The following is a 21,474-nucleotide window of genomic DNA, read 5'->3' on the forward strand; positions in this document are numbered from 1 at the left end:
TTGTCTTAATTTGCATTTCTCTGATTAATAATGACTTGGAGCATCTTTTCATATGACTAGAAATAGTTTCAATTTCTTCATCTGAGAATTGTCTGTTCATATCCTTGACCATTTTTCAATTGGAGAATGGCTTGATTTTTATAAATTAGAGTTAATTCTCTATATATTTTGGAAATGAGGCCTTTATCAGAACATTGACTGTAAAATATTTTCCCAGTTTATTGCTTCCCTTCTAATCTTGTCTGCATTAGATTTGTTTGTACAAAACTTTTCAGTTTGGTATAATCAAAATTTTCTATTTTGTGGTCAGTAATGATCTCTAGTTCTGCTTTGGTCATAAAGACCTTCCCTTCACAGGTCTAGAGATGTAAACTATCCTATGTTCCTCTAATTTATTAATGATTTCATTCTTTATGCCTAGGTCATGAACCCATTTTGACCTTATCTTGGTGATGGCAGTTAAGTATGGATCAATGCCTAGTTTCTGCCATATTAGTTTCCAATTTTCCCAGCAATTTTTATCAAACAGTAAGTTCTTATCCCAAAAGCTGGGATCTTTGGGTTTGTCAAAGACTAGGTTGCTATATTTGTTGACTGTTTTATCCCTTGAACCTACTCTATTCCACTGATCAACTAATCTATTTATTTAGCCTATACCAAATAGTTTTGGTAACTGCTGCTCTATAATATAATTTTAGATCTGGTACAGCTAAGCCACCATCATTTGATTTTTTTCATTAATTCCCTTGAAATTCTTGACCTTTTGTTTTCCATATGAACTTTGTTGTTATTTTTCTAGGTCATTAAAATAGTTTTTGGGTCTGATTGGTATAGCGCTAAATAAATAGATTAGTTTAGGTAATATTGTCATCTTTATTATATTTGCTCGCCCTATCCAAGAGCATTTAATATTTTTCAATTGGTTAGATCAGACTTAATTTGTGTGTAAAAGTGGTCTGTAATTTGTCTCATAAAGTTTCTGATTTTCCCTTGGCAGATAGATTCTAATATTTTATATTATCAGTAGTTACTTTAAATGGAATTTCTCTTTGTAACTCTGACTGTTGGAGTTTTGTTAGTGATATATAAGAATGCTGATGACTTATGTGGGTTTATTTTATAACCAGCAACTTTGCTAAAGTTGTGGATTATTTCTAATAACTTTTTAGCAGAATCTCTGGGGTTCTCTAAGTATACCATCATGTCATCGGCAAAGAGTGATAATTGGCTTCCTCATTGCCTATTCTTATTCCTTTAATCTCTTTCTCAGCTCTTATTGCTATAGCTAGCGTTTCTAATACAATATTAAATAGTAACGGTGATAGTGGGCAACCTTGTTTCCTCCAGATCTTATTAGGAATGGTTGCAGTTTTGTCTCCATTACATATGATGCTTACTGATGGTTTTAAATAGATGCTGCTGATTATTTTAAGGAAAAGTCCATTTTATTCCTATACTCTCAAGTGTTTTTAATAGGAATGGATGTTGGATTTTATCAAATGCTTTTTCTGCATCTATTGAGATGATCATATGGTTTTAGTTAATTTGGTTATTGACATGGCCAATTATATTGATAGTTTTCCTAATATTGAACCAGCCCTGCATTCCTGGTATAAATTCTACTTGATCATAGTGTATTATCTTGAGATGATTTTCTGTAGTCTTTTTGCTAATATCTTATTTAAGATTTTAGCATCAATATTCATTAGAGAGATTGGTCTATAATTTTCTTTCTCTGTTTTCAGCCTACCTGGTTTAGGTATCAGTACCATGTCTGTGTCATAGAAGGAATTTGGTAGGACTCCTTCATTCCCTATTTTATCAAATAATTTATATAGCATTGGGGCCAATTGTTCTTTAAATGTTTGGTAGAATTCACATGTAAATCCATCTGGTCCTGGGATTTTTTTCTTAGGGAGTTGTTTAATTGCCTGTTCTATTTCTTTTTCTGAAATGGGACTATTCAAGCAATTTACTTCCTCCTCTGTTAGTCTGGGAAGTCTATATTTTTGGAGGTAGTCATCCATTTCACTTAGGTTATCAAATTTATTGGCATAAAGTTGAGCAAAATAACTCCTTATTATTTCTCTAATTTCCTCTTCCTTGGTGGAAAGTTCTCCCTTTTTCATTTTTAAGACTACTAATTTCATTTTCCCCTCCTTTTTCTAATCAGATTTACCAAAGGCTTATCTATTTTATTGGCTTTTTCATAGAACCAACTCTTAGTTTTATTAATTAGTTCAATAGATTTTTTACTTTCAATATTTTTAATTTCTCCTTTTAATTTTAGAATTTCCAATTTAGTATTTGATTGGGGGTTTTTAATTTGGTCTTTTTTGTTTTTTAGTTGCAAGCCAATTCATTAATCTTTTCTTTCTCTGTTTTATTCAAGTAAGCCTCTAAGGATATAAAATTCCCTCTTATTAACGCTTTGGCTGCATCCCACAAATTTTGGTATGATGTCTCATCATTGTCATTATCTTGAGTGAAATTATTAATTGTATCTATAATTTGCTGCTTCACCAATCATTCTTTAAGATGAGATTGTTTAGTTTCCAATTACTTTTTGGTCTATTTCCCCCTAATTTTTTGTTGAATGTAGTTTTTATTGCATCATGATCTGAAAAGAAAGCATTTACTATTTCTGCTTTCTTGCATTTAATTTTGAGGTCTTTATGTCCTAATATATGGTCAATTTTTGAATAGGTTCCATGAACTGCTGAGAAGAAAGTATATTCCCTTCTATCTCCATTCAATTTTCTCCAAAGATCCAACATACCTAATTTTTCTAATATTCTGTTTACTTCTTTAATTTCTTTCTTATTTGTTTTGTGGTTTGATTTGTCTAATTCTGAGAGTGCAAGGTTGAGATCTCCTACTATTACAGTTTTGTTGTCTATTTCTTCTTGCAACTCTCTTAACTTCTCCTTAGGAAGCTGAGTGCCATACCACTTGGTGCATATATGTTTAATATTGATATTGCTTCGTTGTTTATGCTACCCTTTAGCAGGATGTAGTTTCCTTCCTTATCTCTTTTAATTAGATCAATTTTACTTTTGCTTGATCTGAGATAAGGATGGCTACCCTCTTTTGACTTCACCTGAAGCATAATAGATTTTGCTCCAGCCTTTTACCTTTACTCTATATGTATCCCCTGCTTTAAATGTGTTTCTTGTAAACAACATATTGTAGGGTTCTGACTTTGATCCAGTCTGCTATCTGCCTCCTCTTTATGGGGAGTTCATCCCATTCACATTTACGGTTAGAATTACTAAATCTGTATTTCCTGCCATCCTAATAACCCCAGATTGTGCTTTAGCTTATTCTTGCCTCCCCCAACCCTCTTTCCCCTTTTAAACTTATGTACCCTCTTGTATCACGATACTTATCCTCTTTATAATCCCTCCCTCCCCCTTTGAGTCTTTCCCCTTCCTTCCTTATTACTCTTTTCTTTTCCCTTTTCCTCTCCCCGTTTTTAATGAGGCGAGAGAGAATTTTCTCTAAAACAAATGTCAATTATTTTTCCTTTGAGCCAACTCTGATGAGGTAAGATTCACACAATGTTCCTCCCCTCTCTAGAATTCCCTCAGATATGATAAGTTTCTTAGCCTCTTTGTGGGATGTGGTTTCCTCTTTTATCCCTCCTTCCCACCTTGATTCTGCCATCATCCCTTTTCCATATCTACTTCCCTTTTTATGTTATATCAGTACTATCAAATTTTACATGTATTTTTTGTATATCCACAACAGAAATACAATTCTCAAGAGTTATTTTACCTTTTTCTGCATCTCTTGAGTTCTATTCTTGGAGATCAAATTTTTGTTTAATTCTGGTTTTCTTCAGAAACAAATGGAATTCATTGTTTCATTAAATGTCCATCTTCTTCCTGGAAGAAAATGCTCAGCTTAGCTAGGTAGTTTATTCTTGGCTGCATCCCAAGTTCTTGTGCCTTTCGGAATATCATATTCAGGCCCTTCTTTCCTTTAATGTAGAGGCAGCCAGATCCTGGGTGATCCTTATTGTGGCACCTCGGTATTTAAATGGTTTTTGGCTGCTTGTAAAATTTTTTCCTTTATCTGATAGTTCTGAAATTTTGCCACAATATTCCTTGGTGTTTTTATTTTAGGGTTTCTTTCAGAAGGTGTTCGATGAATTCTTTCAATGCCTATTTTACCTTCTGATTCTATTACATCTGGGCAGTTCTCTTTGATGATTTCTTGTAAAATAGTATCTAGGCTCTTTTTCATCATAGTTTTCGGAAAGTCCAATAATCCTCAGATTATCTCTCCTAGATCTATTTTCAAGTCTGTCATTTTAGCAGTAGATAATTCATGGTTTTTTCAGTTTGTCATTTTTTGGTTTTGCTTGACTGATTCTTGCTGTCTCAATGCATCATTAGTTTCAATTTGTTCAGTTCTAATTTTAAAGAATTATTTTTCTTCATTAGCTTTTTTACTTCTTTCTGTATATGTCAATTGGGTTTTTGAATGTATTGTTTTGGTCTGTGGAATTTTTTTCCATTTCACTAATTTTTTTTTTAGTGAATTATTTTCTTTTCAATTCACAGATCCTACTTTCTTGCGTGTTCTTTGTCTTTTCAATTCACGGATCCTACTTTCTTGGAGTTCTTTGTCTTTCAATTCACAAATCCTACTTTCTAGTGAATTCTTTATTTTTCAATTCACAATTCTTACTTTCCTGTGATTTTTTATTTTCCAATTCACCAATTTGCACTTCCTGGTAATTTTTTAACTTTTCAATCTGCTATTTCAGGAAGTTGTTGTGCTCTCTTGAAGGCTTCTCTTTCCTTTCTCCCATTTATCTTCTAACTCTCTTTTGAGGACTTTTAATGGTCTCTTCTATGAGAGAGCATTATGTAAAGGAGGACAGTCTGATGCATTTTTGCTGTTTGAGGTCTCTTCAGGTTTGCTGACCTGCTCTTTTTCTGCATAGAAGCTGTCGATTGTTCTTTTCATCTTTTTATTCATGTTTTAAAGCCTTTAGGTTAGGTCTCCTAGGCAAGGGGTTACCAGCTTCCTCTGCAGAGCAGGGAAAGATTTAAAGCGATGTCCGGCTCCAGGGTGTGGGTGCTCTGAGTGAGAGTTTTCCTTCCCCAACAGGAAGTGGATTCAGCACTGGCCGAGCTATCAAACGGCTTAGTGGGGCTGAGTGGATTATCGATTGCCCTAGGCTAGAGACTAAGTGGTGAAAGTGTCACTGCCCCAGGCCGGAGCCTCTTGTGGGACTGTGAGTATTAGCAGCTGACCGCAGACCGCAGACCGCCTGAACTCTGCCCCAGTGTCTCCGCCCAATGCAAATCGGCCCTGGAAAAGCTCCATGGCCCCAAGCCGAGCTCCCCACTGCGCAGACCGGAGGCCAACCCGGGCTGTGTCCTCCTGCCGTGCAGGATCACAACTGCCCCAAGGAAAAGCCCTTACTGCGGGTTGGGGCTGCGCGCTTGTGCCGAGATCCGTGCCTTCACCCTCGGTCTGAGACTCTCCTCGGAACCCAATTTCTCTCCCCGTCTGCGCCGATCTCCCCCCTGGCCCCGGAACCAACCCCCCTTGGCGAGACTGCAGATTTTCTTTGGCAGGTGAGTTGTTCTACTTCTTATCTTTCCGAATTGTAGCAGTCAAGACTATTTTTGAGGCTCGATATAATATTGGTAACGAGGGTAAGAGAAGAGCTTAGAAAGTCGCGTGTGTCTTCTCCGCCATCTTGGCTCCGCCCCCCCGAGTTTGCAACTTTTAATGACCACACAACAACTGGCACTTTTCAGACCATTAATACTATAAAGGTAATAGTCGTGGAAACCTTTTCACCTTGTAGATATACTAAGAGCAGAGAGAGATCTAATTAACACTTCCTGTTCAAAAGGGCACATAGCACGATTTATTTTCTTCCCTATACTACTCTAATTTATTTTTAATGAGCCTTCATAAATTATCCATAATTAACAGTCATTTTAAATAAGCTTTCCATTCTGTAATTTCTACTATTTCTTGAACAAATTATTTTCTGAACATGTTCAAATATATATTAAAGGCAATTGCCCCAAACACACCAAAATAATTATTTCTAATCTTTTGAGAGATTTGGTAAATGATTATCTAAGAAATTCCTTCAGAACTTATGAATGAGATCGCCTTTTAACTAAAACATCCCAAGTGAGAAAGCAAAATGGAAAATCATGAAAATAAAGACATTTGGTAAAAAGCAATTATTTTTGAAAATTTTTTCAGAGAATGGTAAGCTTCATGTATTCTTCTGAAGATACTTATTTTAAAAATTGCAAGCTTACTGATTTTTTTTCTCACAAGTAGACAATTTTCAATTTTTAGTTCTTAATAGAAATATTTTAATATCCTGAGGTCATTCTAATTTAAAGAAAGTACTGCAGGTTCTCAAAAGTTATTTTTGTTCATTATAACAAATATTAATGTATATCATATTATAATGAGTTATCTCTGTATGAACAGGGGAACAGTCAAACAAAAGCAATGAAAGTAATAAAGCAATATTTCAAGAGAGATATTTATAATTTAATTAAACTTTAGCATGTCAAGGATCTACAAATGATTTCTCAGAAAAGTTCTTTTAGAAAAATGCATTTCTTGCAGCCAAAGTGACAATGAGTAGTTGGGACAATAGTTCAGTTATATTTACCCTTCAACAGTAGACATGAATTCAATTACCTGGACTCCAATCAACCAACTGAACTATTCATCTTGGTAAAGCCAGGCAGTTACCATAAAACAGCCATTAAGTAGCCAGGATTATCACTGTACCATGATATGTCATCAGAATAAGACTACTTTTAAAGTAGTAGTAGTAAAAAAGTAATAGTAGTAGTAAAAAAGGATTTATCTATTATTACAAATTACCATGGATTTGTCAGAACTCTCACTTCCTGGGTTCTAATAGAAATTCTACTTTTCTCTCAAGCCTGATTCTCAAATGTCATCTTCTCTACTTCTGCCATTTCCCCAAGGTAGAAATATATCCCTACTTTGAACTCCCATTTCAATGCATGTCAACAAACATTAAATATATATCACTCACTATTTAATAATATGCTAAACCCTCGAGGAGATATAATGACAAGACTATACTTAATTTCTAATTTTGTAGATATAGCATATCCACAAATACAAATTAAAAGAATAGATAATGAATGCACAAATGAAGTACAAATTTCAAGGAGAAAAACATCATTAATTTCTAACTGGGCAAGATCTCAAGGAAAGCATTACAGAAGAAGTAGTAGCATTTGGATTGTTTCCAAAAAATGAGCAAACCTGCAATCAGTACAATATACAATAGCAATTATCAAACTGATTTTTGTCTAAGAACCCCTCAATACTTAAACATGAGACTTTTCAAAAAGCTTTTGTTTGTGCAGATTATATTGCTGATATTTATTCCACTGAAAATTAAAGCATCTTAGTATCACTGTAAAAACACAATGACCATGGAGATTTCAAGAGCTCTCTGGACCACTTTGAGAATCACTGGCTGGAAGGAAGGAGTAAGTTCCAGGACAGAGGGGCTACAGAGCCCTGGAAGTATAAAGGGAATGGTGAATGGCACAATTGTTTCATCATAAAGAGTCTAGGGATAGTAAGTTCTGATTGCATTTTATATTTCTCATGTATGAATTACATCCAAGCTCAAATGAGTTATCTGTATATATTCTATCTTTTCTGTTAGAAAAGATTTTATTGTTTTTCTTTGAAATCAATGACTACATCTTATCTTTAAGGTTGTTGTGGTTATTTTACATGCTTAATTTCCATTGATAAGCCCAAGTATTCATATATATGCATATGCTAATATATGTACTAAGCCACATATGAATATATATATATACATACATACACACATGCACACGCACATATATAAATAAAATTAAATGAAAAAATGACTGTAAGTGTTCACAGATATTATCATTCTATTATTTAAAGAATATTTCAAAAATATGTTCTGAACTTGTATTAAAAGACAAAAATCACCATGTCCAAGAAACTGGAATCTGTTTTCTGTGATTTTTTCTGTTTCCATTATTGTTACATTTATTTACATAACTGCAGTGAGTACTGTTCCTTTTGCTCTGCTTTCCTCACTCTGCATCACCTATTTTGTATTTCTTATCTTTGTTATTTTTCATCACTCAGTAATATTTCACTACATGTTTATAACCTTTAGTCATATTTTCCTTATTTCTAAATATTCCTTGGCTGTTCAATCATTTTTCATTCATGTGCAACTCTTCATGAACTCGGGTCTTTTGGGCAAAGATACTAGAGCAGTTTGATAATGCCTTCTCCAGGTCATTTTACAGATGAGGAAACTGAGGGAAGCAGGAAGCAAGGTTAAGTGACTTGCCTGGATCACGCAGCTAGTAAAAGTCAGAAACCAGAGTTGAACTCAAGATAATGAGTCTGGCCCTCTATTTGCTAAACCACCTAGCAGCTCTCACTCTTTTGATTACTATTTTTAATGGCAGTGTAATCAATAAGAATAGAATTTACAATTTTTACCTTTTTGAAATTCTAAGTTGGAGTATTCTCAGTTAAAAAATATTTATGAGTCCTTAAATAAAAATATATATCCAATATATTTACATGAGTTTAATTTCTTCTATTAATTATATTCTGGTAGTAGTGTCCTGAATTACTAAGTTGTTCTTTCTTTTTCCTTTAAAAATTTAGTTTGAACTTCATTTGTTGAAGTTGATTAATATGAATTCATAACTATGCAATTTGATTGGGCTGATATATTAGTTAACTAGTGGAAAATTTAATATATACACCTATGCAATATATACATATAATAATTTCATCATTATTTAGAACATATAAAATACCTTTATATCCTTGTAAAGAAATAGGCAGCCTTCTCGCAAAACAAAGTACCTATCTTGAAATTTATTTCCAGACAATATTTTAGAAGGTTCTTCCTTGAATTTCAAGATTCCTTCTTTTACACTTTCCATTGCACTTTTCTCTGTAAAATAGACAAAAGAATTTATACAAATATATTCAATATAGAGCATTTTAAAATTGATACCATTTTCTCTACATATAATATTTTAAAACTTGAACATCATAGAAAGCTTATTCATCTGATGAATCCTTCATGATTTGATGTCCTGAAATTAATTTTCAAGTGAAAGCTGATAGGAGATAATGAAAGCTAATGCCCAAGTGTAATGTTTTAGCTTTAATTCATAAGGCATTATAAATACACCAATAATAGTACAAAAACAGAAAAACCAGAGACTAAGTTAAGTAGACATAGCTGCTTGAGATGGAGCAGTAGGAAACCCAGTATTTCCTTTACAATTAAACATATAAATAAAATAAACTTTTATTAATGAGGTAATTCCTGATAGCAAGGCTCTTGGCTTTCTCCCCCAAAAAGAAAGGTTTCTATTGCTTGTTAAACCAAATAGTAGGCATTTTATTTATATTAAACAAATGAAAAAATAGGCATAGAGTAACCTAAAAATTCTTTCCTTAATCTAATTGGTGTACAATGCTGCTAGTCTTTATTAAAACATTCTCTCTCCTTCTATTCATTCTTCCCTCCCTCCTTCCCTCCCTACTTCCCCCCTCTCTTCCTTCCTCCCTTCCTTTCTTCCATCCATCCATCCATCCATCTATACTACTAAATAATAACTATTTTTGTCAAAAACATGTCATAAGAGGACCAACTTCAAAAACAAAGGTGTTAGGTTTGAAATGGAGAAGACTGATTGATAAAAATCGATTTTAGATTTTTCTCAATAAATTTGAAGAGAAATAGAATTTAGCTTTCTTAAATGGAAACTTTCTTAAGAATTAGAGTTGTTTTAAAGTGTAATGGGGTGAATTGTTAGGTAACAGTGAGTTCCCCATCTCTAGAGGTCACCAGTCACCATGTAATCTTTAAGGTCTCTTGCAACTCTGAAATTCTTTATTTTACTTATATTAGTATTTAACTTTTTATTAATTACAGTTAACATTAATACATATGTATTGAATTTTACTGGCTAAAATACTTTCCTTTCTAAATGTGTAACAGCAAATATTTGAGGCAATCTAAAAATATAAGCTTATTATAAGATCTCAGAAGAGCAAAGCATTAATGTAAGGGGATTGAAACAAAATTATTCAGTTGACACTAAGAATTTTTAATTCTTATATCCTTTTCTCTAATTCTTACTGTGATACTCCAAATAATATCTGGCAGCCCCCTTTCCATTCCATCATATTTCTTGGAAATATATCAAGAAATAATAGGCTTAAAACAAGGAAATAAGTTAAAACCATCTTCCCAATATGGCTCCCAATTCTGTGGGAGAAGGATTGAAAAAGTTGTTGCCATAATTCGGAAAGATTTTCTGAAGGAAAACAATCTCCTTCTCCTCTTCTTCACTGAGATCAAAGACAGTCTACTTTTATGAGAATCAAGCTTCGTTCCAAAATGTATGAAAACATAAATAGCTAAATCCTGATAAAGTACATGGTTATTTAAGTGTTGCAGATGGCAAGTTCAGAAAGCTTCTGGGAAAACAGAAAAGGGGAGCTTAAGGGTTTTCTAAGCATTCTTTTAAGACTGTAAAGGGAGGAAAAGATTATCATAAGAAAACTCAGTGTATAACTGAATAAAAAAATTAAAAATACCTCACAATTTATATTTCAAATTGGAGTGCCCACCTGGAAATGAGACTCCTCAAGATTAATAATTTTTAGTCTCTTCACTGATTCTGACATGAAACAAAAATGAAATATAGCAAACCCTGATAGCTTTCATTACTTAATGATTAGAGATCACTTTTCCCCAAGATTAGATACCTTCTACAATGTTTTCAGCCACTAAAAAAATATAGCCCCAGAAATTTCTATGAATCTCTCCCTTTTTGATAGTTGAGATATTGTTAACTAGACACATTTTTAAATATTTTAGAGTTTAAAACATATATTGGAAAAATAGAATTATTTTGCTTAAACATTTAAGAGATGAGAACATTTTTAAAAAATTAAAATTAGTGATCAAGTAATAAATAAGCTAAAAGCAGAAGTGGTACAATTAATTGAGAAAAATGGAGCAGAGAACATAATAATTAGCATTATTCATTTAAATGGACTTTGATCTGTACTGTTTAAAGACCAACAGACACACAGAATAATGGTAAAAAGTATTAGATTTAGAATGCAAAGCCCTGGGCTATTTCCTCATCTTTTAAAATGGGGATAACATTATTTGTTTTATCTCAAAGGGTCATTTAGTAAGAAAATAAGTTCATTTCTAAATCTTGGAAGTCTTATATAAATATATGTATTTTTTTTTTTTATTAACTATGCACATTCACACTAGGTTATTTGATTATCTACCTTGTACAAAACCTAAGCATTGTACAAAAATTCTCTGGATTTGTTCAATTCAGTAAAAATCCTCAAAAATAAGCAGCAGACCATATGTATAAAGCTTAAAATAAACTAGGATAAGCCAAATTGAATTCAGACACTCGGTCTAATAGAAACTATACATTCATGGACTTCCTCTGTTGTTTCTTCTTAGAAAATTGTGTTTCTCAGTGTGTTGGCAACAAATGCTCAATTTAGAAAAGCAAAGCAGAGGTGAGGTGAAATGTGAAGTGACTCATCAGCATTTCCTGCAAAGTGCTTTACATTTAGGAGGATTAAGCAACAGCCTCTCAACAGAAACAGGTTAATTAAATAATTACTTAGTTAATCAATGACATAGGTTATTAATTACTGAATCCTATTTTAAGTAACTTCATCACTAGGTGCTGTTTTTTGTTGTTTGTTTTGGGGGAAGGAAGGGTCTCTTTTCATGTACAAAATGAATACCTGCCCTATACCCGATTCATATGAAACACTGTGTGTTCCCTTCTGATTATCACATTACAAAGGGAGGCTCCAGACATAAGACAAAATAAATACCCAGTTACAAAACGATAAGTGAGGAAAATAAAAAGTGATCCTTGTCTTATTTCTCAGGAGACCAGGATTTCTCAGGAATAAATATGGTCCAAGGGGCCCTTAATTAGTGGAAATACCTACAGGGTCCCAAGTGTCTAAAGAGTCCCCACCATTAGTAATTCATGGAAGGATAAGTGCCAGATTTTGACATAATGTAATTCTTCAGGTGAGAGAATGTTGCAGTATAAACTCTTGTAAGTCACTCCCTTTGGAATACACCTTCTATCAGTAACTATTGCAAAACAATTAAAAATTATTCCATATTCATTGGAAACTGAGAATGGCACTGGTCATGTTCCCTTTGCTCATGACATGAATCAAAAGATATAGTTTCCCTTTTTTTTAAACCTTTATAAACCATGATGATGATACATATAGAACTGCTATGTTGTGGAAAACATAAAGAAAATATCCCTCCTCTAAATGAGGAAAAGGGATGGAGACATCACAGGTACCTGAGGATGCCAAGTCTTAGTATATTCAAGGACTTGTATCTTCTGAGACCTAGCTGTATTGATTCCACTCCCACTATAATCTTCCCTCAAGTTTCAAAACACTATGATAAAAGGCTATTTCTTGATTCATTACTGGCCCATCTAGTTTTTGGTGAAGCCCTTCCAGTCTCTGATGAAAATGAGACACAAATAAATAAAATCTCAACTAAATTGTAACTTGTAATAATATCTGCCAAAAAAAAAAAAAAATCGGAATGATTTTCCCAAGTAAAACATTTTTTCTGCCAATCATATATTACTTTGATATTTTTCTAGGTTAATCATATTGAATGGGAACAATTCATAGTACCAACCAGACTGTACTATTCCATAAATAATTATATTTTTACTGAAAATGCTATCAATTAAGTAGAATGGATCTGAAACAAAACAAGAAATCCAAATTATTTTCCTGATAACGTTTCCAGACAAGATTTTAGTTAAATTTTAAAAACTGTGATCAATCTTTTTAGCTATAGTTTACAAAATCTAGGCTTCATTCACATTAATGACTTTTTAAATCTGTATGTAACAAGAAAGAACCTATTCACAAATAAGAGAAAAGTATCACCTTGAAAAATGTATGCTGATTTACTGTATAATACTGTATAATTTACTGTATAATATAATTTATTCACAGGGTGAGTGATGCTTCAGTTTAATAAGATCACATGTTCTTGAACTTAAGACCTTTTTTTTTACACATTAGGAAACTAGGGTCCAAAAAAGACAATGATTTGCTCAGCATCGCACAGAGCGTAAGTAGCAAAGCCAAGAATAAAATCCAATTCTCCTGACTCTGCTCCTTGAAGAGATGTCACAGGTACTAGGCAGCATCCTCCATCAAGTTGGATGATATCTGGTATATAGTCACTTGGTTGAACACAGACATAATCCTAGAAAAGACCAGATGACCAACTTCCAGTGAACTATCCAGTGAAAACAGAGTGAAGAATTCCTGGTCATTCTGGTGCTTTAACCTACTCCTTGTGTGATCAAATATCACAGGAATTACAATGAAGTGAACACATCCACATACATCAGAACATGGTACAATAGTTAACCCTATTAATGCAGAGGGCAAAGTGGGAACTGAAAGAAAGCCTTGCCTCTTAGAGCTCCCAATCCTCGCCATTATGTTCAGAGAACCATTAGTATTATTACAGTATTATCATATCTTCTGATCTATCATTCCAAGTAGTATTAATTAGACTCATTAACATAAACCAATTGTGACTTCTAACAAACCATATTTAGTGTGCTGAGAGTAAAATCTTTGTAATTTATACATTGCCTTACATTGCTACCATCACGTAAATGGGTTTCTATGCTTCTTTTTTATACATTCAGTCGCTAAACAATTTTCTATTCCATGATCAGATGCCGTTTCCTTTGAGAAGTTTCCTGAATATCCTCCCAGAGGAGTCGGAAATTATTTTGTCTTCCTATGAATTTCTGTAACACACTGTCTATATTATTAATTTGGTCTTGATCACTGATTGCCTTCCTGTGTGGCTTACCTTGTCACACATGTATGTATTATTAATCCCCAATTAAGGGAAAAAAAAAGACAATGGCCAAGGCTGGGAAGGGGATACTCAGGCTAACTCATTTTTATATTCTCCACACTACCCCACAATAATGTTTTACATATGAAATACTCAATAAGCATTTATTGGATGCTCTTCTGAACAGAAGATATCAAGATAAAGACAAACATTGATATTGTTTTCGGAATGTCAGGAAACTAGGAATAAATTCAAAGAAAAGATCTCTGCTTGAAGAAGATTAGGACTTCTTCTCAACCTGCTGGAATTCTTTGTACTGAGATTGTTATAAGGGAATATAAAATATACAACGTTTTCATTAAGACCAAGGCTGATGGAATCATTCTATAATATGCTGACAGCATCTGTCTCTGATTCCAAGGTTATATTCTGCCAACAGCAGTACCATTTTGAAGTACTCTTTTCTTATACAAATTTAATTCAGAAGCATCTGTCATTTGTAGAAAACTAAAATTAGAACCTACAGGGATACATAGAGTTATGGAACAAACTTAAAATTCTTCTAAGCAAAAAGTCTTTGTTGGAGGGGAATGAAAAAGACAAATTAGCTCCATTCTGGTAAATAATTTGGAATAATATAAAAAAAATCACTAGACTATTCATACTTCTGGTCTAACAATCTTACAAAGTAAATAAAACCCAAGAAAATCAAAGAAAAAGAAAGGCCCGATATATACACGAAAGTAAGAACAATCAAAACGAATCAAAAAGTGCCCATCAATTGGGGAATGGCTAAAGAAAATGTGACCCGCAAATAAATGGAATGGCATCTTGTCATAACAAACTGAAAGTATGAGGAAAGCAGAGAAACACAGTTAGACTTAATGAAGTGGTGAAAAGCAAGTAGAATAATATACACAATGACTAAAAAATTAAAATGATACTGAGACGAGTAAACAGATTAATTGCAATAACCAATCTTGGTTTGTTCCACATTTTCCTACTCTCTAACAGAAATTTTTTACATGTTATCGGACAAATACATTTGATTTTAAAATTATTTTTGCTTAAGCCTTTTCCTTTATTACAACGGAGCATTCTCAGGGAAAGGGAGAAAGGATATTCTGAAAAATATATATAATGTAAAAAAAATCCACAAAACCTGAAAAATAATACTCTTTCTTTATCAACATCATGAGTAATTAACCAAAAGAGCATAGGAAAATATTTTATGGAACTTTTGTACTTAAAACACATCAATCCAACAATAGGGAACAATTTAGTTTGCAATTCTTCAGGATTTCTAAATTTACATAGAATGCAGAAACTTACTTCTACAATAGGAATAACGATAATACTCTAAGACCTAATAAGATTAGTTCTGAGAAACTCGGAATGAAAATTTAAATCAAGTAAGGCTCTTCTAGTAGAGCAGAAATGTAAGGATTATTTTCTTTCTCATCAGATTAATTAACTTCTTATCGTGAGGGACGCCAAAGTTATGAAAGGATATATGAAACAAAATGCTTCTTTTGAAAAATGGAATTGATTTTAAGTGAAGCAAACAGATGCACCATCTCCTTCCAAAAAGGAAATGAATGTTACTTCACTAACTTGGAAGACAGCAAAAATGCAGAGCTTAGCATTCTAAAAAAAAATCTCCATTTGTTTGCCATATTTTCCTCTTAAACTGTTTATTTAGAAGCAGGTGAACAATTTTAAACAGTGAAACAACAGTAGTATACATATCAGCCAAAATTCTTCAGTGAACAAGATCTATTAACAACGAGGAATAAAAAAGAGTGCATAGATTATAAGATTTATCCTGCATCTGTGTTTAAATCTGCTTTAAGAGAATTAGTCAAATGCAAAGTATTTTTAATATTTGTTTTTGTTTAAAGCCACTAATATCTCCAATTATGTATACTGTTCACATTCTAGGTACTGGGGGGTAGGAGTAGTGGCTAAGTCTGCTAGTATACATGAACTCTGCAAATAAGCATTAGATTCTTATGGAATTGCTAAGACAAATTATTTTATTAGTGAAATAAAATTTGGTTACAACCAACTTTTCTTGTTTACTAGTTCTGCCGATGTCTCTTCGATACAGAACAGAAAAACTATATAGATGAAGAAAGACATATAGATACATACATGTATATATGCTTTATGTTATCAGTGTATACAAGAATATATACATAATCATATACATACATGTATGTATATACCAGGTGTTTATACATATTTATGTGCATGCATATGTGTGAACATACATATATGTTATATGCATATATAAAAATTGCTCCTTTTTTGCACTGCTGCAGAGCAATAAATATTTCTGCAATAACACTAGTTTTTCTGGTAACAAATTGACGGAGAAATCACATTTGATTTGCTTTCATTATTTTCCTTTTAGATCTCAATTTCAAGGTGTATGGGATAAAATGAATAGAGCTGTAATTCTAGAGAAGCTGGTGGCTGTGATTGATTCAGACGACATTTGTCAAGACAAAGACAAAGTAAAATGAATATTTAACTACCCCAAAAAATACAAAGCACACCCACAGAGGAAAAACAGAATTCTTGGGGTCACAAGGTACAATTAAGGGGCAAACTCATGACTGCAGAGATTATTTTTAAAATTTGGTCAAAGATATTTTTGAAAGATACTACTATTAAAAACAAAACAAACAAACAAAAAACCAAACAAACTCAGGTGTTCAATCAATGTGAAGGATAAAGAATCTGATCACAAACTCTAGCTAATCTGCTTGCAAATGTTTTGAAAGCATAAACAAAAAAATTTGGCTTCTTTAAATACATTTCTGGGTAAATAGTGCTTATATTTTATTTAAAAGGCACAATTCCTGATGTCGAAGCGTTCCCTGCTGCTGGTAATCTCTTGCCATTCTCCTTTTTGTTTGAAGGAGCTGCAGATAGTAGGGATGGGGATGGGGATTCAGTAACCAAACACTATCCAGGATCCCCAAGGACAGGGAAGGGAAGCAGGACCACTTACCACTGTAGCGTTTAATTACATTCATGGTTAGGAATCTCTTCACCACTAAGTAAGCACTGCCAGGCTCGGCTAATGAGCTCCACTGAAGTACTTGTTCCAACACATTCTCAGTGTAGTGAAGTGGGCGCTCTAGGGGGAAAAAACGGGAAAGGCAAACCAATGACTCCATGTTCTTAGTAGCCAGAGTTATCCAGCATTTTAGGGCTTGCAAAGCAACTTCACAAACATTATCTTATTTTATCCTCTCAACACTTTTTATTGGTAGTTATCTTCTTGACTCCAGGTCCATTACTCTATCCACTGGACTGTGTAGCCATCTCTTAAAAAAGTAAACAATCAATGACAAATAATAATAAAATAGGATAAAAACTGATTGCAAATGCACAAGTGTGTTTATGCATGCATGTTTACCAATGCATCTCCCCTTAATCTTTAAAGGATTTGCATATTTCTTTAGACCTGTATATACCTTGCAGTACTGGAAACAAAATATTTTAAATGAGTAAGGGAACTTTAAATTTTAAAAATTCTTATCAGGCCCATTGGTTGGAGAACACTGCAAAATTTTGTAGCATATAAATGCAAGGGAACATTATTACGCTGTAAGAAATGACAAATGAGGAATTCAAAAATATTTGGCAAAGTTGGGATAATCTGTCCAGAGTCAATCAAGAATAATAAGGAGGGCAATTTACACAATTAACATAATAACATAAAGAAAAAACACTGCAACTCATCAGAACTATAATGAACACAGCAACAAACTATGATGTCAGGGGACTGATTAGAGATTCATGTGAATTTGTCCTCCATTCTATTAAAAGTTGGAAGATCATAGATGTAAAATGAGGTATATGTTGATTTTTTTCCCCTCTGCTTTTTGTTACGTCAGGCTTCTATATAATTATTATAATATGTATTATTTATATTATATTGTATATTATTAAGAGTAATCACTGAGAAGTGACACATCAAGAATTTAAATAAAAGACTATCATAGTTCTTTTATATTTTTATTTTCTACTTAATTTGCATTTTATACTTTTTTCCTGTGAAACATGAAACTTCAATAATTTAAAATAACATTTCTGTGTAGTAATTATAAACATTCTAACAATTTATGCCCTTTTAACCTGAAATATGAATACTGAGGACACAAATATTGACCAGTTACTTTTTAACTGATTATAATAAAGAAATGTTTAAATAACATACTGTCATTAGTCAACCAATAAGAAATTTTAGAATATGATCATGGTATAAAATGTGATAAAAAGAATAATAAAATCAAATGAATATCTGAGTGATCAAAAAACAAAACAACAGAAACGACCAAACAATATTACAATGTTGATATGGTGGTAAAAAGAAAGGAGCTTAATGGTAACTTTTATTCAGTATTAAGCAAAATGTCTCCTTTATTCTTTGTAAAATATTTATTTAAAAAAAATTAGAGATTAGACACAGGCATTTTTAAGCATATCAGAAGTGTACATGGGCAGCTGGGTTGATGTAATGGATAAAACACTGGCTCTGGACTCAGGAAGATTTGTAGTCAAATTCAGCCTTCCATACTTGACATTTAGTAGCTTTGTGATTCAGAGCAAGTCACTTAACTCCCCACCCACCACCAACCTCAAAAAAAAAAAAAAAGACATGTAAATGTAAATATTGTTCTCTGATCATGTTATAGTATTTGTCTCAGGGACTGTCATGGCTAAAGAATTGTCATCCGATGGTCAGACTATTGGTGGTCCACTTAGCCTGGGCCCTCAAGAGCTGATTTAACCTATTGTTGGTGTCATACATAGAAACCTATATAGCCTGCTGGATCTGATAAAGCCATCAAAAATTCAACACACCGATCACACACCAAGAAAACCATGTTAAGATTCAATGAACCAACAACACCAATTACATGCCAAGAAAACCATGTCAAAAATTCACCATGGAGCTTGTAATAATTCATCTGAGATGATAAGATGATAAGATATCAAAAATACTTTATTCCAAAAAATTCTAAGGATTTAAAAAATATCCCAATTTTCACAAATCTCTGAAAATTATAATCAGGTTTTATTAGCAGATGGCAGATAATATTATCCTTATGTTTTAGATGGAAAAAATCATCTACAGAGAAGATAAATGACATTTTTCAAGTTTCATTACAATAGAAATAGAACTCATACATCCCGGTTACGTTCCAGGACTAGTTGTCACAAAACTTAATGAAGTACAAAAGTTTCCCAATAAAGGGGTCAGATGCCATTTACACACAAGGAGCAAATGGGAAGATGTAGCTTTGGGAAATAGACAGATTCTCTCTTAATTTCCCTTTTGTCATTATCACTTAGCATATAAACATTTGCTATCGTGAATTTTTCTATATGAAATAATCCATCACTCTATATTACTCAAGGTACCTAAAAACATTAATCTTAGAGTTCTTTCTAAAGATAGTTGGATAATAGATAGAGAGGGGAAAAACAGATCATGGATGTTAACCGGCCTAACTTCTTCATTTAGTTTCAGGGAGTTACATAGACCATTATCCCTTGATAGGCTAATAATAACAGGCAAATGACTGGTCTAATAAATTGTCTTCACACATATATGAATAAGACCTTTAATTCCTCCTATCTTTGTTCAGTGTTAAGAACAGTTGAAATAGACTAGTTATATATAGGAGAGGCAAAATTCCCATTAGGATATTGAGCAGGATATCTGAAAGAAAGGAGACTATGAAAGACTTGAAAGGGAATCATGCTTCCTTCCAAAAAAGAGATTGAGAAAACATAACTAGTTATAACTATTGTGTCTACTTTCCTATCTCTATAAAATTTCTTACAAAAAAATAATTCCACATATGTTCTGAGACATTCTTGATGCAGACATTTAAAAACATAGAGCAAATTTTCATCTTTGTGCCTTTTGTCTGAGATTGCCCTAATTTATCTTGTATCTATCTTGTTTTTACATAGTAGTTTGCATAGATAAGCTACATTAGACTGTGAATGAGCTCCCTGAGGGAAGGGACTTGTTTGTTTTTCTTTTTATGTAAGCCCAGAATTTAGCAGAGGCCTGAAACATGTTGCTGTTGTTCAGTCACATGCAACTTTTTGTGATCCATTTGAAGTTTTCTTGGCAAAGATTTTTTTTACAGTGGGTTAGTTGAAGAACTAAGGCAAAGAGAGTTAAGTGACTTGCCCAGGAATACACAGTAGTGTCTGGAACTGGATTTGAGCTTAGGAAGACAAATTTTATTGACTCAAAGCAAAATGCTTTATAGGCTAAGCAACCTAGAGGCCCCAGTGGAGTATGTGGTCAAGCAAATTCTTTCTTGGCTGAGAGATAAATTAGATGGCTTGTATTTTCAGCATTCTATGAAATACATTGGCACATTTTCTCTTTCTGGAAGTAAGGGTCAAATATCTAAAAAGTACATTTATTTCCATATCTGCCATTGATGCTGCATCTAAATAAGTATTTGAAGAAATTGTGATAAATTGCTGATCTCACTATGAACAACAGAATTAGAAATTACTACCCATTGTTTTTTCTTTTTCTTTCTTTCTTTCTTTCTTTTTTTTTGTACATTCTGGTTTGTAATGAGTTAAGTTCAGTTCTTCTAATCTGTGTTCTATTCTTGCTCCCATCATAAAAAAGGGAAAAGACCCCAGATGTTCAAAAATGTTTGTAGCAGCCCTTTTTGTAGGAGCAAAGATCTCATCAGTTGAGGAATGGCTGAATAAGTTATATATCAATAGTATGGAATATTATTGTTTTGTAAGAAATGATCATCAGGATTATTTCAGAAAGGCCTGGAAAGATTTACATGATTTGATGCTAAGTGAAGTAGGCAGAAGCAGGAGATCATTATACACGGCAACAGCAAAATTATGAGATGATCAATTCTGATGGACATGGCTCTCCTCAGTAGCAAGATGATTCAAGGCAATTCTAGTAGACTTGTTATTAAGCAAAACCTTGTATTCCAAGAATGAATGTGGAAAACTATCTATGCACATATTTTGAAAATAAAAAATAAAAAAAAAAGAGAAGAAAAGAAAAGAAACAAAAGAAAAGAAAGAAAAGGAAAGGGAAAGGGAAAGGGAAAGGGAAAGGGAAAGGGAAAGGGAAAGGGAAAGGGAAAGGGAAAGGGAAAGGGAAAGGGAAAGGGAAAGGGAAAGGGAAAGGGAAAGGGAAAGGGAAAGGGAAAGGGAAAGGGAAAGGGAAAGGGAAAGGGAAAGGGAAAGGGAAAGGGAAAGGAAAGAAATAAAAAATGCTCTATTTAAGGCATGCAAATGTTCACTAATCTGGTCCAGTATCTGTACACTAGCAAGGCATCCTTTCAAGAGTCTGCTCCTTATAGGAGAACTCAAACAAAAGACATTTATTAATCATAGGAGGGAAGGAGGGTAGTTAGCAGTAACTACCATTATCGCCAACTTCCAACCAGTCA

General features: G+C 33.2%; 1 protein-coding gene across 3 annotated transcripts in view; it reads right to left on the reverse strand.

The window, feature by feature from the left end:
* The window catches only part of ARAP2 (ArfGAP with RhoGAP domain, ankyrin repeat and PH domain 2), a 213,718-nt gene that overhangs the window by 21,203 nt on the left and 171,041 nt on the right, over positions 1 to 21,474 (reverse strand). For all 3 annotated transcript variants that reach the window (XM_031942783.1, XM_031942784.1, XM_031942782.1), the window contains exons 28-29: positions 17,013 to 17,141; positions 8,868 to 9,007 (exon numbers count right to left, since the gene is read on the reverse strand). In XM_031942783.1, the coding sequence (XP_031798643.1) occupies positions 8,868 to 9,007; positions 17,013 to 17,141 (269 nt within the window). The remainder of the gene's footprint in view (positions 1 to 8,867; positions 9,008 to 17,012; positions 17,142 to 21,474) is intronic.

The sequence above is a fragment of the Sarcophilus harrisii genome, chromosome 6 (genome assembly GCF_902635505.1).
Source record: "Sarcophilus harrisii chromosome 6, mSarHar1.11, whole genome shotgun sequence".
NCBI lineage: Eukaryota > Metazoa > Chordata > Mammalia > Dasyuromorphia > Dasyuridae > Sarcophilus > Sarcophilus harrisii.